Source organism: Anolis carolinensis, chromosome 1 (assembly GCF_035594765.1).
Source record: "Anolis carolinensis isolate JA03-04 chromosome 1, rAnoCar3.1.pri, whole genome shotgun sequence".
Lineage (NCBI taxonomy): Eukaryota > Metazoa > Chordata > Lepidosauria > Squamata > Dactyloidae > Anolis > Anolis carolinensis.
Window position 1 is genome coordinate 273,694,348 of NC_085841.1, and position 18,799 is coordinate 273,713,146.

Genomic DNA, 18,799 nt, shown 5'->3' on the forward strand with positions numbered 1-18,799 from the left:
AATTTCTCTTTTTAATTGATTTTAGCACTAATAATCTAATATAAAATTAAAAAATAAAATACACTCAAAGAAAATAGAAAAAATAAACAAGAGGAAGAGAGGGGAAAATGAGAGAGAGAGAGAGAGAGAGAGAGAGAGAGAGAGAGAGAAAAGATATACAGTATTCCCTCACTTATCACTGGGGTTAGGTTCCAGGACCACCCGCAATAAGTGAAAATCCGCGAAATAGGGAAGCTATATTTATTTTAATATTTATACATTATTTTGGTAGTTATACACTATTTTAAGTTTTTATCAACCAATTGTGTGTTGATAAATCACCTCCTCCTCCCATTACTGCTTGGGCTCCTTTTCTCTCCCTTTGGATTCTCTTTCCTCCCTTCCTTAGGATGTAAATTGTAATTTTTTATGATTTATAATAGTCTTTTAGAGTTTATTGAAAAACCGCGAAACAGCGAATCTGCAAAAAGTGAACCGTGAAGTAGTGAGGGAACACTGTATAACTAAAACAAAGTAGAGTCTTGTCAATAATGAAAAGAAAAATAAAAGAGAAAAAATAGTATTCTATCATTACAGATCCACCTAAATAATCCTCCTAAAATTACGAATAACCATAAACACAGATTAATATATCATTCAGTTTCTTATTGCTCATAAAAGCCATAAAAGTTTTCCAGTCTTTAAAAAAAATCTTTGATTGGCTTATCTGTCAAAATGTATATTAGGTTGGCAGTTGAGGTCAAAATTAACAACCTTAGCAATCTGTTCTTTCATCACAGCTGCTTCAGTCAATTTCCAAATTTTTGCTGCTGTTGTCATATATTGAAGATGTAATCAATTTTTACTATCCAGTTCATAATCCATAACACTCAATGAAAACCTTTCTGGTAACATTACAAAATCTATTTTTAAAATTTAATATATAATTGTTAAATAAGTAACCTTTTAATAAATCCACAACATATTAAAAAGCAAACCCCCCTTATCTTGACATTGGTTTGAAATATTCTGGGACCTTTCTGACAGCGTATTAGGGGTTACATACCATCTTATACCATCTGGTTTTCTTTTAAATCATTACATAAATCACACCCCTCCGGACAGAAGGGGCCAGATGGATGGCCAGAGGGGAGTACTTGAATTCCCCCACAAAAGACCAGCGTTTCTGACTAGTGTTCACGCCAGTCGGTGGAGGGGAGGGGCCTAAGTAACCTTCCGTAGGTAGCCCCTTCCCCTCTCCTCTTGGTGAACATTATGTCTTTGGACCACATTTCCACCCATACATCTATATGAACATCATGCCCCAAATTCAGGGCTCACCTTATCATGTAGTCTTTTGCAGATTCATCTTCTATTTCATTTTTCAGAAGCCGTGTTAAATTATTTGGTTATCAAATTTGCACGACTCTGAGTAAAATTCACTTTCATTAATCTCTATAACTGCATTTATTTTATGTTGATCAAATCTTTCCTTAAATTGCATATAAGCCAACCAATTAATATCTTTACCTTCTTTGGGGATAATAATCTCTCTTGATTTAAATTTCCTGCTGTCTTGTTCAAAACACAAAATATCTTCAAAAAGCAACCAACTCGCATTTTTAACAATTAGATGAGAATTGGGGAAAAGTTGAAAAACCCCTCACATTGAAGCAGAAGTCAATTTTCACTGCACTGAATACAACCTTTTGGGTTACAGCACTTTTTATAGAAATCAAAAATTACAACATAAAAAAACTTAGGGAGGATCTATGCTGACCCTTTATGAACAATGCAGGGAGCTGATTCAGTTTACCACAGGCCAAAGCCATTTAGTTTGAACCACATTAACAAGTCACAGGTGGCTCCAAATTCTCATGACTTTACCATGACTTTAGGCAAATGTAAGTAGTTGGGTTGATTCCAAGCCAGAAGCAGTCACAACTGTGTACATGACCATCCCATATTTTCCAAACGCAGACGGTCCCCTCCCATTCTCATTGTCACAGTGGCCAGCAGGAACAATATATCTAGTGTTCATCACTTGTCACTTGGATATACCCATTAGCCAGAGAACAAGGCAATTAGATTAGGGAGAGGGAGAAGGAGGGAGCGATTTCTCTGACACCCTGGCCAACTCCAGGTGACGAGTGATGGAGACCAACCATGTTGCACCGGCTGGTCATTGCTACAACAGGAACAAGATGGAGATAGTCAGGACTCCTTCCCGCTTCTGCAGTAGCCAGGGACTGGTAGTCAAAAATATTGGCACTCAGAATCAGCCCTGGGATAAAGGAACAGTGTAGAGCCACCCATCATAATGGCACTTCTTGGCATCCTAAATCCACTCGCTCTCCAGATAACTTTACACTGGATTCAATAATTTTGAAAGAATTTTATAAATAACAATAATAAAATAGGTCTATTTATGGTATGTTTTGCTGATTTAATGAATTGAATGTTGGGATTAGAAAGACAGCTGAATGAATCTTTTTCAATCATGATGGACATAGCTTAGTATCTGACTGAACCTTTAAGATGATGCTTATTGACAAGAATATTTTACATCTGCAAAAAGCTTGCAACTGTGAAAAAAGTCTTGCAAATTATGGAACACTGAAAATATCTATAAGGAGTGGACAAGATTAAGAGTCAGCACATATATACCACTATATAAATGGCAAATTCATTCAAATGCAATTCCTTTTATGAGATGAGACTGAATGGGAATGCTACCCTATGAAGCACTGAACTTACCCATGTAGATAGGAGTCCCACAGGTAGACTGGAACATGCTTTCACTTCCTCCCATCTTTTGTACGGCTAAACCAAAATCAGTCACCTACAAGAAACAGAACTCATCTGTCTTGAAAATTCCCTGTTGACATGTAGTTGCAGCTCTTCTATTTCGCTTAAGAGTTCATTGTTCCTAGCAAAACCACTTCAGTGAGAGTTAAAAGAATTTGACTAGATTTCTCAAATGATCACATGTAACAGTGAACCTTAAGCACAGAAAGCTCTACACCAATCCTCCTATAAATATTCAGAGCCTAGTTTTCAACAACTTTCATCCTTACTCTGCAAATTGTACTAGCATTTGAGCATACATAAAGCTGAGAAGATTATTAATGAGATTCAAACTAAGTAGATGCTGTTATCAGGTCCACATCAAACCCCTTAAATAAAAAGGCTGATATTTTAATTATGTTCCATTATTACAAGATCTTTAGGGAACACAAACATGGGATAAAGAAGTACTTTATGAGCTGAATGGAAACCAGGATGGGATTCAAGAGGAATGACTGGCCATTTAGCATCTAATTCTTACTTTATATGTGAAGGCTATCCGGATAAGCAAGAAAGAGAAATGTGGAAGGAAAACTGAGATGCTTCTTTTGAATGATCAGGTATTCTCCTTCATACTCATCAGCCAGAAATTCCACAGACTGAAATGATCAGTACCTATTTTTACAGCTAGTAATTTAGTCCTGCATTAGATAAAGTCTCTTTGTTTGTTGTTGTTGGTTTGTTTGTTTGTTTCGGGGGGCTTACTTACACATATCAACAGCAAACCAAGATGCTGCAGCTGGGTCACTCTTTTCGCATAACAAACTGAAACTTCAAATGCCCATTTCTCATCCAAAGACATTGTGCCTGCTTTGTGTTGAGTCCTAAAGTACTGCATTGGTAGGGAGAGGACATATCTCCTCCATTTTTTCTAACTTTTCGAATACACAGCTCTTACTACAGATAGGAAGAGTACAATCCTTACTCTGCACCTGGAGTGCACCAGGCCCAATGGCATTGTGGTGCCATTGTCTGCTATATTGCTGTGCACATGGAGAACAGAATTATGTCAAAGAGATATGCAACTAAGGGTGCTTCCAGACTGCATCAAAATGTGGGTTTTAAAAGTGGGGGTGAAATCCCGGGACCTGACAGCACGTCTATATACAGACCTGTCAGACCCAGGAAATGGTCCCCCGCTGGGAGATAGAGGGCGGACAGGGGACATCCAGCAGACCTCATATGGGCAAATACGAGGATCCAATGTACACACAAGCAGATTTCTTATCTCTCTCTCCACCCAATGATTACTTCAAGCTCTGTTTAATATTATAAGAAAGACAGGGATGGTTGCAGAGAGTTCTAATTGCTTTCCAATTGTGCTTTCCTTTAGCCACCTATGTGTCTGTGGCTCCATTTTTTGACAGCTCGATCAGCTGTTTCGGGCTTTTAAAACACGTGCGCTGGAGTAGTCCACACCAGGGGATCAGAAGGAAGTTACTTGTTTACTCTGACTGCAGGAATATACAGTCATGCGAAAATGCACATTTTGGAGGCGGAATCGGGTTTTAAGCACACCTTTTAAACACACACTTTTCAGCTGCTAACCAGATTCCACACGCACTTTCCCCAAACTTTGTTTAGCCTCCACCCCCTTTATCCCCGTTACTTCCGGGTTTTACTGCATGTGTAGAAGGGCCCAAAGACAAAGCTGCTGCTGCTGCTGCTGTTGTTGCTGTTGTTGTTATGTTTATTTATATCCCACTTTTCCTCTCCATACGAAGACTAAAAGTGGTTCACAACTAAAAACATTGCAATACAACTTAAAATATACAATTATACAAGTATTAAAACAGTATTAAATATCACTGAAAGTATATAAAATCACAGCAGCCCCTGATGATCTTAAAAACCTTCTTCTTTAAAAGCCTGCCTGAATAAAAAAGTTTTAACCTGATGTCTGAAAGATAGCAGAAAGGGGGGCATTCTGACTTCCTTGGGCAGGGAGTTCCAGAGTCAAGGGGCAGCTACTAAGAAGGCCTGCTCTCTCATTCCCATCAATTGAGCCTGCGAAGGAGAGCAAACTGAGAGAAGGGCCTCTCCTGAAGATCTTAGGGCCGTGGCAGGTTTGTACAAGGGAATAAGGTCAGCCAAACAGCCTGGACCTGGACCATCTAGGGCTTTAAAGGTCATAACTAGCACTTTGAATTGTGCCCAGTAACAGACTAGTAGCCAGTGGAGCTGTTTCAACAGGGGAGTTGTCCATTCCCTGTAGCCAGCCCCTGTGAGCAACCTGGCTGCAGCTCTTTGCAGCAACCTGGCTGCAGCTGAAGTTTCCAAGCACTCTTCAGAGGCAGCTCCACATACAGTAATCCAGATGGGATGTAACTGAAGTCAGACTATAAGGAAAATAACTGAGAAATGTCAGATTGTCAAGTTGGGTTCAGGAAAAGAAGAGGCCATAGGAATCATATTGGAAACAAACACTGAATGATGGAGCACACCAAAGAATTTCAAAATAAGATCAAACTATGTTCTATATATTATACCAAAACCTTTGCTTGTATACACCATAAAAATGATGGGTCATTCTTAAAGAAATGAATGTGTCACAACATTTGATGTGTAATTTATACTTAGGACATGAGGCTACTATCTGGACAGAAAAATGAGAAGCTGAATGGTTTCCTATAGGGAAGTTCAGGAAAGGCTGCATTTTATCACTCTATCTGTTTAACTTGCATGCTGAACATATCATATGTTATGCAGGATTAGATGCAGTGATGGGAGATGAGAAAATTGGAGAAAAGGACATCAACAAATTAAGATGTGCAGTTACATTATACTTCTATCAGAATGAAACAAAGACTTGGAATGATTACTGAAGCAAGTCAGGGAAGAAATTTCAAAGGCAGGTTTACAGCTGATTATTAAGAAAACAAACAATAATGACCACAGATTATTCAAATAATTTTAAATCAGACAAAGAAGACATTTTTCATACCTTGGTTCAGACATTAATCAAAATGGAGAATGCAGTTAAGAAATCAGAAGACAACTAGGATTTGGAATGGCAGATATTAAAAACCTAGGAAAGATCTTGAAGTGTCAAGATGTATCATTGAATACACATTTCACATTTACAAATTCTATGTATGGTTGTGAAAACTGAACAGTGAAAAAAGTTGACAAGAACAAAATGAACTCCTTTGAAATATGGGGCTGGAGAAAAGTTTTATGAACACCAAGGACTGCTTAAAAAAGGGATAAATAAATGAGTTCTAGAGCAAATAAGGCCTGAACCCTTCCTAAAAATCAATATGACTAAACCGAGACTATTGTATTTTGGCCACATCATGAGACGGCATGGCTCACTATAAAATACAATGATGCTTGGTAGAGTAATTGAAAAAGAGGAAGACTGAATTCCATACAGATAGACTTAATCAAGGAACCCACAGAACTCTGCAAGTTCTGAGCACAGCTGTTGAAGACCTAGTGGTCTATCATTAATATGGTCACCATAAGTCAAAGTCATATTTGGCAGTTAACAGCAACAAATTAGTAAGGTGAAAAGGTAAGATCACATGATGTCCAGGACAAAAAAAAAATCTTCAAGGCCTCAGGTATAGTACTAGCAATTAGCTTGAACCATAGTAAGTCACAACATAACAATATATAAATCTATGGGATAGGAAGGCTCACGCAAAACATAGGTCCATTTCAACCCGTTTTTATATTCCTAAAGTAAACCATGTAAGATGCCTCCCATCCAAATCCTGCTTCCCCCACACTGCTGACAACAAAAGGGAGACAGATTAGGCCACAGAATCTCAGCGTGCACCCATTAGTTAAGACAAAATACATTTTATCAAAGTAAGTTGCTTTATTTACCACCTATTGCAGCCCCAGCACTTTAGTTCTATGTGTCAGCATACACAATATATAAAATCCTCACAGTCGTTTTATATCAGCTATAAAAATACTAAGTATGGATGTTGTAATATATAATTTAGCAACCACAAAGGGCCAATTATTGCCATACAAATAAATGAGTATAAGTTCTTGATATATTTAATGTGCTTAGGTAGTAAATACTTATAATATCCAAAGTCCACAAAGCAAAACGTAGCTGGTATGTAAAGCATCACATGTTTTTCAAAATTATAAAATGTTTAAATTAAATTGCCAGTACATATAATCCATGGTAATTATGACTCCACATCTTATGCGTGCTAATAGCTTGGAACTATATCCAAAAGCTACAAGGAAAAGCATGGCCTACATTTAAAAAAAACATTTCTTTTTAAAATGACCTATAAGTATGTTATTCTTCATTGAACAAGAAGTGGCACTTGACTCCTACATTCTTGTCAATTGCTTGCATATCAGAACCTTTTATTTTGTCTTGATTATACCATTACACCTTGGTCTAAAACCAATAATAGGCATTTACTAGGAAACTTCACTTTTTGTTACCTAGATCTACAAAAAATGACACACAAAACAAAAGTACTGCTTGAAGTAAAGTGTTCCAATTTCTGGGCTTACCTTTATGTTTAATTTCATTGCATTTTCTTCATCAATGTCACTGCTTTTAACTAAAATGTTTTCCAATTTCAAATCTCTATGAACAATATCTGTCAAGATGGAGAACAAAAACTGAAAGTGTTATTTATCAATTGCGTTGAAAATATTCTGACAGAAGTGTTTTAAATCCTTTTGATTGAGTAATTTATAAGCTACATTTTTGGTGCATTTCATCTTACATTAATGCATATACGCAGACATGGTATTCTTTCTTTTCCTGAAAAAGTATTGTCTATCCATTCCACACCTGGATCAAACTTAGATCCATTCTTCTAATAAAGTGAAAAAGAAAAGTCTTCATAGATTTCATGACATTAAATAATATGGTTTGTCACATGATTTACTTTAAAAGCACCAATTTGTATGATTAGGTTACAATTTGGGGAGGAGGGGGGGAACCAACTCATTTCCCATGCTCAGGAATAAAAACTACAAGGATCATCAGAAGGAAAGATGAACAAATCTTTTTCAATCTTTCTCAGTTTACAATTCATAGTACTGTTTGAGAATTCCATTCTGCTGCCTCTCATCCTCAACTCATTACTTTTTTTCTTTTTCAAATAACATATTATTTTTTATTTTAAAAATTATTAAATTTTCAAAGAACATATTCTCACAATATTACCATATCTCACTAATGTGTTTTTAGGTTTTTGGCCATTCAAGGCGCAGAGGTCCAGGTCCCTCATTTCCATTGTGCTTCTCCCTTTGCAACTACCTACCCATTTTTTTCTCTGAGGGCCCCCTCAGCATGAAGTAGAGGGTGATCGCTACTCTGGGAAATCATGCTATATTCTTCTCCTGATGCAAGTGCTCCAGTGAGAACACAGAGCAAGTTAGAATCTTCGACTGGTCCTGCCTCACTCCAGTAGTGTGAGAAAAATGTAAGTCAAAGGGAAGGGAATTCACTACAGCTAACCCTGTCTAGAACAATGAAGAGTTATTATGGAAGATTTAAAGTACTCTACTTCTGCCTTCTTTCTTTCCTGAAACATTTAATTTTGGAATCTCCTGAAACACTGTATGAACTAAGAATGGTAATTAGAAAAAACAGAAAGTGATACAGAAGAAACAAAATAGTAATGTGTTAATTGCTGAAGAAGCAGTCACCACGACTACTGAGATGCCCAGAACTTTATGTTTTAAAGATAATTTTTAATTAAAAAAGCATGCCACAGACCAAAAGAAAAAGAAAATGAAATTTTGTGTTTCATTCACTAAGGCCAAAATTATAATATGAAATAATCCAGTGCTACTGAAAGTGGTGATGCAAGGACCAATGCTGTTTCACAAGCTATTGACTGCCATGCTTCACAAATTTCCAGGAAACCATTTGAATACACGAATAAAATAGTATAAATCTGACATTGGTCCATTGGACACTGGGTGGAAAATGTTATTTCACCACAACAAACAATTTGAGAAGCACTGAAATAAACAATACATATAAAATTGTAAATATATTACAATACAGAATAAGCATTCTTACCTTTCTTGTGAAGATATGCTATTGCTGATGCAAGACTTTGAATTATGTGCCGTGTCTCGTTCTCTGAAAACTGACCTTTTCTCTGAAGAATCTCTTTAAGTTCTCCATCCTCACATAACTCCATTACAAGATACACACGCTAGCATTTATAAACAAAATATAACTTTTTATATGCATTTACAATATGAAAGAATTGTTATTTTTAACTTTAAGCCCAGCAAATCTGAAGTTAAAAAATTGCAAATTGCATTTTACCAAGTCTGGCTAATAAATTAATTAGTTTTTGTGTCTTGACTGGCTGTCACTCTAATTACCAAAAACATTACAGCATTTAAAAGGTAAACTATCAAGAGCAATTTATATTAGTTATAAGTGGTTCCTCAATAAGAAAATATTCATTTCAGGTTAGAATTGAGGAATAATTTAAAAACTCTTATTATATGACCTTCAAAAAATAAACACAATTACTTCATCGTTTTTTAACCCTTAACTATGACCATTCATTGGGGAAAACAAATTAGGTTGGGGATTGGGGATTTTTAACACGGATCTACTTTCTACAACTCTGCCTGCGAGTAAGTTACTTCAAACTATATTATATATGATGAAATTACTTTCAGAGTATCAAAAGTAAAGGTACAAATCTCATATCATAATCCAACAAAGAGTATAATGTTAAAGGAGTAAGTAACAGACATGCAGTAAAGCATATGGAAACAACCAAGTCCATATTAGTCCTGGAGCTGCGTAAAATCTTGAGCCAATGGCAATCGTAGTAAAAATTGCTCTGAAAAATGTTAATTTAGTTGTCCATTTAACTAATTGAAGATTCCTCTACAGGCCCAATTTCCACAAGGACATAAAAAATATAAAGAACTAGCTGTGCCCGGCCACGCATTGCTGTGGCATAGTTCTAAGTGGGGTTTTGTTCGTGGCATGCAAGGTGGCATAAAGAGGATTCCCCTAGGTAGGAAGCAGGTAGGCTTTGAAGCTTTAAGGGTATTTAATAGTATTCAAGTTGGTCAACAGTGGAGTACCCTAGGTATGAAGTAGGTAGGATTTGAAGGTGGAGGGTTATTTAGTGGTATTCAAGTTGGGCAATAGTGGTGTCCCCTAGGTATGAAGCAGTCAGGCTTTGAAGTTGTAAGGTTATTCAATGGCATTCAAGGTGGAATAAAGAGGATTCCCCTAGGTATGAAGCACCCAGGGTTTGAAGCTGTAAGGGTATTCAATGGTATTTAAGCTGGGTAACAGTGGAGTGCCCTAGGTATGAAGTAGGCAGGGTTTGAAGCTGCAAGGGTATTGAATGATATTGAAGTTGGCCAAGAGTGGAGTGACTAAGGTATGAAGCAGCCAGGCTTTAAAGCTGCAAGGCTATTCAATGGTATTCAAGTTGGCCAACAGTGGAGTTCCCTAGGCATGAAGCACCTAGGTAGGGTCACTATTGTGCCAGTGGGAGGTTGGCGGTGTCACGCTTGTTTCAGGGAGGCCTGGAGGAGCTACGTGTGACTTGCTCATTGTCGGTGTTGCTGCCTGGCGTTTTCCCTGACTTGGGGAAGAAGCTGAGGAGGGTGCTCTGGTGAGAGATGATGATGATGGCGGGGAGGGGAAGGAGGCAGCCAGGAGGAGAAGCAGTGGCTCAGGCTCCCAGGGGGGCGGGGCTTCGGAGCACGGCGCACACAGGAAACAGTCGTTGTTGGCCAGGGAGTGATGTCACGGGAGGAGGGGTAACAGATAGAGGGGAAAGGCAAAGCTGGGCCTTCCCTATCCCGCCCTTGTTTTGGAGGAGTGTGGGGTGAGTGACATCTCGGGCGGAAGGATATTCTGGATAGAGGTTTGTGGAAGGGAAAGCGCCCTTTCCGTCTCCCAGCTTTGTTTTTGAGGAGGGAGGATCTAAAGTAGCTTGAAAGGTGCCATTACACGGGAAAGAAGCTCCCCTGCTCAGAGTGTGCCATCCAGTGTATAGCATCACAGAAGCATCACATAGGAAATGGTGGGGAGGGGTGCAGATGGTTATGTTGGCGCGAGGAGTCCGTTTTTGCAGAAGCGCACATGGTGTGTTTTGGGTGTTTGTGTTTTTAAGGTTCCTGGAGGTTCCTGACGCGATGTTTTGTTGTTTCAACCTCGAGCCGTGGATGATGGATTGTGTTGTCAAATTTGGAGGCTGGGGGGTGTTTAGTTTTGTCGTTTTGCTCAGCACCGGGATTCCATCACTCATTTATATATATAGATTCTGAGTTGTGAAATTAGTGTGGAAGTTCAACAGACAATATTTAGTATTTCTTCCATGTCTTTGATTAGCATATTTGAAAGCTACAAATAGTTAATGTCATTTCTATATAAGTGGGTACCTCACATGCACTCTAGTACTGAAAATCACAGTGGAGGTAAAAGGAAGCCCTGGGGACACAGAGCTACCACACAAGAAAGCAAATGCCACAATGTAACCAAAAAGTTTCAAGAGTAGTTTGCCATTCATTCAAGCAGTATTTTCAAGACAGCTTACAAGTTATCTCACCATTTCCAGTATATACATATTATGCTCCTACTTTCAGGAAACACAAAACACATGCTGCGACCAAAATAATGCTTCCCAAACAACAGATAGTGACTGGTTAAGATGATACGGAGGGTACAATAGAGTTGAAAGTATTTGTCCCCCAAAGTAGATACATCCATATCAGAGTGCTACTGAATGGCAGGCGGAAAGTGGAATATGTGTGTAGAGGTTTCATCATCCCTATAAAACCTGATATCCATTTTATTCAGTAGCAACTATTATTGTTTGTTGCCTATATCCATTGTGTGGACTTAGCAATGAATTTTATTGTTAATTTATATTGAATAATATCAATACGAGTTGGGGAAAAGTTTAAAAGAAAGCAGGGAGGAAAGTAAAACCATAGTGGAAGATTCAAGAATAGTGGAGATCAATATGCAGTTCAAAGAACTGAACCAAAGGTTTTGCTCAGATAGCTGAATAAAAGAGCGACAGTCTAGTTAGCTTAGCTGGATGTATTTATTCCTTGTTGTTCATGTTGTCCTATTGCTTATGTGGTGTTTTGAGGATCCTTCCACATTTAAAAACTTGTCCCTATTTACAATTTAGTTCAGTAAACTGAAAAAAATGTAGTTAGGAGGGAAAATAATTCATCAGCAACTAAGTTCTAATACTGCCAGCTTCCAGTATTACATCTTATTTGTCATTTAGTGAATTCTATTGTACAAGTTATATTCAGAAGCACTTACTTTTGGTGTCTCAAACACTTCTTCAAGATGTATTATATGGTCATGGTTGACTGTTTTCAAAATGCTTACTTCCCGTTCAAGTAGTTTTACAGCAGAACTCCCAGCCTTAATTAATGAGAAAAATAAATTTCTTATAAATAAGAAGATTAACACAGCAGCATATTAATTACATAGTTACAGATGTTTTTCAAAACACACCCTTGAAAGTCTGATTTGAAAGCTTCAGTCTTATCAGACCCCACAAGGGCTCAAATCAGGAACAGTGGGATTAGAGAAATGTTCTCTGCTGCTTGTGCCTTATAAGCAGTAAAATTTGGAATGTCAGTACCACAGCACAGAACCAGCCTGGTCTTGGGAAGGAATGATCTCAGAAAGCATTTCATTGCATTAAACCATTTCATTGCATTCTGTAAAGCTTGCAGACTTGCTGCACTCTCTGCAACCTGTTTAAGAAAGCCAACAAGTCACCATCCTGTATTTCTATACTCGGTGACCCCATACATGCCAGAACTCAGCATTTAATTTCTTCTGGTGTTCTTTAAAGTGATTTCCAACCTATGGGACCCCAACAACAAATCTATTATGGTTGTTTCTTGGAAAGATTTGTTCAGATTATGTTTGCCATTGCTTTCCTCTGAGACATGGGGCAATCATGCCAGAAATGACAGGGCTTATCCAGAGTGGGGTGCTTCAGATCAGCGCCCCACTGATGATGGCGTTTGCACAGCCCAGCAATGCTAGAATGAGTTCAGTGCCCCCGCTTTCCCCATCAATATGGCCTTAGCTGTGAACACCAAGCACAAAACTGACAGAGGTGGTCACTTGATGCTTGTAATGACAATAGCCAAGGTAATGAAGAGGATGTGAGAGAGGATGAAGAAAGGAAGAATCGCTAGATGTACCCAGGTTTAGGAACCTTAGGATATTTGAAAGATTGTATTCCATTTTTTATACAAGCAAGATCAAATTCTGAGTGCCAGTGAAATGCACTCTTAAGTTGTGAACTTCTTAACAAACTGCTACTAAATCTTTCCTCAGTACACTCCATTTCTCACTACAACCTCATCTTTGCAGTGCTTTTTAACCTAGTCTACTGTAAACTGTCCTGACTATATGGTATCAAAAGCTAAAGAACTGTATGTTTAGCCTGCAGAAGAGAAGGTTGAGAAAAGGCATGATAGCCATGTATAAATATGTGAAAGGGTGTCAAAAGGAAGAAAGAGCAGACTTGTTTTATGCTGCCCTTGAAACTAGGACTAGGAGCAATGCGTTCAAATGACAGGAAAGGAAATTCTACCTGAACATTAAGAAGAACGTCCTGTTTGTATGAGCTGTACAACAGTGGAACTCTCTGCCTCAGAGTGTGGTGGAAGCTCCTTCCTTGGAAACTTTTAAACAGAGGCTGGATGGCCATCTGTCAGGGATACTTTGATTGTGCTTTTCCTGCATGGCAGAAGGTTGGACTAGATGGCCCATGTGGTCTCATCCAACTCTATTATTCTATGATGCTATGAACATTATCAACCGTATACTGAAAACATATTTCCAGTTATGAAGGAAATAATAGTGTAAGGAAATACAACAACCAAATATTATCCACTGACATCAGGGGGGTTGCATATGAATAAACCATTATAATTTAAATGGCAAGTTAACATAATATTATCATAGTTTGTGAAAAGTCTCTTAATCTATGATAAATAATTCCTACCTTTTCCCGGTTAACTTTCTTGATCGCCCACTTTATGCCTGTTTCTTTGTGTGTTGCCTCAATCACCACACCAAAGCTGCCTTGTCCCAATTTCCTTCCAAAAGTATAAATTAGCTGAAAAAACAGATGACAATAATGGTAATAAAAGATGAAGAAGAGAAGCAGGGACTAAAAAGTAGGATGGTGTTACAGACGATTTGTTAGTAGCTAAATATATATATACATTAATATATATCAAGGCATGTGAATTTCAGTATTATATGCAAATTTCAGCACAAATTTAATTCTGATCAAATAAATACTGACTTTTGTTTCAGATTTACAATATCATGTAAGAATATGTACACGTAAATGATGTTTTAAGAATCACAGAGTGCAAAACCAATAACAACAACAACAACAACTTTATTTTTGTACCCCACCTCCATCTCTCTGAAGGGACTCGGGGTGGCTTACATATGGCACAAAGTGACTAAAACAACACATAAAATAAACACACAGTACAATACAGAATAAAACCAGTAGTGTATAAAACAATTTGAACTCAGAACTGGCCAATAAGAGTGAATGAATGAAAAAGAAAATAATCCATTGTCAAAGATAAGAGAAGTCCACCTGCTGTCAGCTAGTGTTGCATCTGTACTGGGTTTGTTACACATGGACCTTTCCTCCTGTTTTACTCTAATCAAAGTCCTGGTCACCTAAAAATTTTATGATTTATACAAACTAAAAGTTTAATACTAGTACTGTACTTTTATGAGTCCATGCAGCAAAGGCTGCAGTTATTCCATTTTGGAGTTTTGCAAAATTTGTAAATATATCATGCTCCCCCTGAAATCACATGTTTCCAACTTGTGGAAGTGGACCTGAGCCTAGATGCCAGGTTTTGGCAGTGGCTAGGAATGCATTTGCATTTGCACAGTTAAAACTGGTACAGCAGCTGCATTTGTTCCTTGACATCTTGCTACAGTAGCACATCCTGCTTAAATCCCATTAAGATTTCTGTGATGTTATGTGGGGCTGCCGTGGCAAACTTTGTCAATTTCAGCAATTGCCAGGCTGTTGACCAGGACTAATTACAGTAATTACTAATTATGTGACATCCCCTGTTAAAAAACATCACTGGCTACCAGTCCATTTTCAAGCATAATCCAAAATTCTGGTTTTTACCCGTAAGCCCCCCCCCCCTCCACACACACACACACACACACCTTAGATCCAGACTATCTGAAAGATCTTATCACCTTTTAAGATCTTCAGGGGAGGTTAAAGACATGAGAAAGAGCCTCCTTGATGACTACTCCCTTCTATGGGAAGTCCAGTTGACATGCCACCACTCTTTCCACAGGTGAGAACCTTTTTATTAAGGCAGGCTTTTGAGTTTTAAATTATGTAGCAGTAGTGTGTCTGACACAGTATGTTGAATTTTATTTTTTAATTTTTTATAAGTATTTATTTTTAAAATATATTTCGTTGTTTTAACAATGGTTTTAATACTGTTGTTCAACTGTTTCTAACTTTTGTGGAATAAATTTTTAATTTAACCTTGTTTCACAAATGTGTAAGCTACGTATCTGAGATACATATCTGTAACAAATGTAGCAAGTACAGCATGCTCATCTTCCTCCCACCTGTAGCTTGTTTTGTTTAACATTTACTTTGATGACTGATCTTGCAGAACTTGAAAGATTGCTGTTTGCGAGAATTTGGTTGGTCCTAATAAAAATATTTCCATAAAACAGTCGGCTCCCCCCACACCTCAATGGAGGGATAATATGGTTAAATATTACAATAAAGGTTCAGAAGGAAATATTGTTACCAACCTGAATTGCTCCTCCATCATCTATTCGCGTATGAGGGATTTTGCTTTCCGTATTATTGCCACGAATGCCTGAGGTAATGAGCATTTTTCTGTAAGAGTCTATTAGGTCTGACTTTGACATCTTTAAGGAACATAAAAAGACGAGCATGAAATTAAAATAGAAGCCATTGTTTTAAAAGAATATGTTTTTACATACCTTCCAGCACATGTAGTAAGTTACATATAAGATATTACAGAAAAAAAAACCAACAGAATATATGAGGTGGGAAAGCACTAGAGAAAGTGACCTTAATAGACAGAAAAATAAGAATATAGATATATGTCAGATGGTGAATCAGTCAAAAAGAAAGTGGTACAGAAATATCCAAAAACCATAAAGCAACCTGGACTTCTCATTCCTCAAAAAATTTGCATGTAAATTATTCAAGTCAAAATTAAAATAGTACTGATGCTTGAAAAAGAAATGAATATGTACTCTATTATCAAACAAGAGAGTGCTGAAATTATTTGTGCTACCCTGATGAGTCTCTTACTCTGAAACTGTAGTCCTATAAGCCTAACAGATTGCATTTCAGGAGCCACAAGACATTTCAAATCTCCCTCTCTGAGAGATGAGAGGGAGGGTCAATCTCAAAGTCAGAAGAGCTAAACAAAAACATCCACAGACTTTGCTGGGGGGGGGAGGACAGATTATGAGAAGCTAGGGTGTTACACGAGTCCCCTAGATTTTGGAGGTTTACACCCCTCCACCATACTCTCTGTAAAATAAAAATCAATATTTAACTCCACATGCTCTTTAGGGTGCATGGGAGCATTTCCCCCATGGTTTGGGATCCATGAGCCTTGGGGGGAAATCCAATTTTTTTACCCCTGGGAGCCACAAAAAAGAGCTATAATGGACAGTAGCAACCCATAAGCCATACTTTGTCCACCTTGCATTTTCCTTTATGACAGAGCTCTAGTGTTCACTATGGGTGTATCTATCTGTAGAATTAATGCAATTTGACACCACTTTGCCTGCAATGGCTTAGTGCTATGGAATCATAGAAGTTATAATTGTTCAATGGTCAAGAATTCTGGTAGTTGGAGGCCCAAACAGATAGAGTTTGAGAATGCCTGCTTTAAGGACTTTAGTCTTCACTGCCAAATAGTACAGATGCCTCACCAAACTACAGCTCCCATGATTCCACAGTGTAGATGCATTCCAGGGGAGAAGTGGAGGTATTTGCATATGTGAATTGCTTCAATTCACAGAATTCCTCCTACACTGCCTTCTCATTGGGTGATATGCAGGGCCAGCCCTAGGTAATTTTCAAGTGTAAGCAAACAGTATTTTGGCGCCCTCCCAAACCAATCACTGAAAAAGGTAGAAGGTAGAGGTGAATAAAAGAGTTCCTTTGCAAACCAGAAGTTTACTTACAACATTATGTTCATATAGTTACATTACAAAGAATTAACACAAATTAACTTTTTTTAGAATGCAAATATTTTATTAAACTTAGCAACAATTTTAAGTTTTTGTTGTTATTTTTGGTCTACAAGTACTACATAAAGGTTTCCTGGTCATGCTGTCTCTTCAGAAGACTTTTCAGACTTTGGGCTTGCTAATAACAGAGAACTCAATCCCATGCTTGTTGAGTCTGTCAATCAGTTTTGTTTTGGTGAACGCAGCCCCAGAAGAATAGACACCTCCTTTTTAAGGAAGTGAACTCTTATCCTTCAGAAGTGCCACGCCACCATGGACCATTGCAATGGGTGTGGAAACATAGCCAGCCTCTGGACCCTTCATTGAGTGGATATTTTAACATCCAGTTTTCCTTAACACAAATTAACTTGAACACTTTTAAAATTAAAAAGAGATTTTTCTCGCATCGGATTGACCTCGGCATCAGAGAGCTATAGTTTACTCTTATTAGAAAACATTGAACCCAGCAAGTGATGGATCTGGACCAAGCTTGGCACACAGACCCAACATGGCCAACTTTGAATCCTGAGGGAGCTTTGGGAGGGTTGACCAAAGATTTTTGGGAATTGTAGTTCACCAACATCCTTCTACATTTTCTCATGGGAGCATTCATAAAAAACAAAAGACTGAGTTTTTTCCTAAGACATAATGTAACATATGATATTGCCTACCCTAACTTCCAAAAAACAAACAATCCCCCTTTCAAACAACCCAGGAGTTGCCAGGTACCCAAGCTAGTTTAAAAATAAAAACTGGGAATAAGAGAAGGAGAGGGCGGGCATTAGGACCCCGCGGGCCTGGACCACGGGAAGAGGGAGACACGCAGACACACTCCAAGGTGCAATGGAGTCAGAGGAGGGAAACGGGAGGAATTGCCTTTGCCACAGGAGCAAAGGCAGCGGCAGCAAGGGACCCATAGTGCGTCCTGCCTCTCTCTCTCGCCTGCCTTGCCTGTGTGTGTGTGAGAGGGAGTGTGTGCACCGGTTTTGCTGGCTCACGCCTCTCTCTCTCTGTGTGCTGAACCGGGGGCGCCTCAACAGCGCCCCTCGGGGATTGGCACTACATACAAATGCGTATCTCACCTATTGCTTCAACCACCCCTGGTGATATGAGAGCCTGTACTGGAGCTAGTGTTTCCTTCCCAGTTTAGCATGAAAATTAAGAATATGCTTGAAAAGGTAAGGGAAAGAGAAAATAATTCTTTTATCTCTTTCCATTTTTCCTAGTTTATGTTCTGCAAGGTATTAGAGCAGAGGCTATCTGATCTTCCTCCCACTCACCCAACGGTAAAATTGTTCTGCTCAGGAATCAAAATGCAGGCTATAAAAAATAAAAGAAAAGGGGCAAAATGAATCTCGGCACAGATTTATTTTAGCATGAAATTTTGTGGGTTAAAATCCATTTTCACTGAGGCATCAAGCGAAAACAAAGATATTAGGCTTAAAGGGACACAAGTCTCCTATTCCCCCCATAGTGAAACAGATTAAAACAGCAAATAAATTAAAACTCATTTAAAAAATTGGTTCAATATATGTCAAGCAAACCGTTAATCCAGTTTGTATTTTTTTTAAATATCCTATATATCTTAGTAGAGCAATTGAATATATTTTTATACACTGCTGGACACCTTTATATACTGCTGGCCAAATTCCAAACACTGACAGAAAAAGAAGCAATTCTTTGAGATCACACTATATGAGAACATAC

General features: G+C 38.2%; 1 protein-coding gene across 7 annotated transcripts in view; it reads right to left on the minus strand.

Moving 5' to 3' along the window:
- Positions 1–18,799, minus strand: part of stk33 (serine/threonine kinase 33) — a 95,888-nt gene that overhangs the window by 25,688 nt on the left and 51,401 nt on the right. For all 7 annotated transcript variants that reach the window (XR_010001938.1, XM_062967686.1, XM_062967689.1 and 4 more), the window contains 6 exons: positions 15,629–15,748; positions 13,806–13,919; positions 12,095–12,199; positions 8,846–8,984; positions 7,318–7,406; positions 2,737–2,821 (listed from right to left, as the gene is read on the minus strand). Coding sequence is in view for 6 of the 7 variants with exons in the window: in XM_062967686.1 (XP_062823756.1) it covers positions 2,737–2,821; positions 7,318–7,406; positions 8,846–8,984; positions 12,095–12,199; positions 13,806–13,919; positions 15,629–15,748 (652 nt within the window). In the remaining variant the exon portion in view is untranslated. The remainder of the gene's footprint in view (positions 1–2,736; positions 2,822–7,317; positions 7,407–8,845; positions 8,985–12,094; positions 12,200–13,805; positions 13,920–15,628; positions 15,749–18,799) is intronic.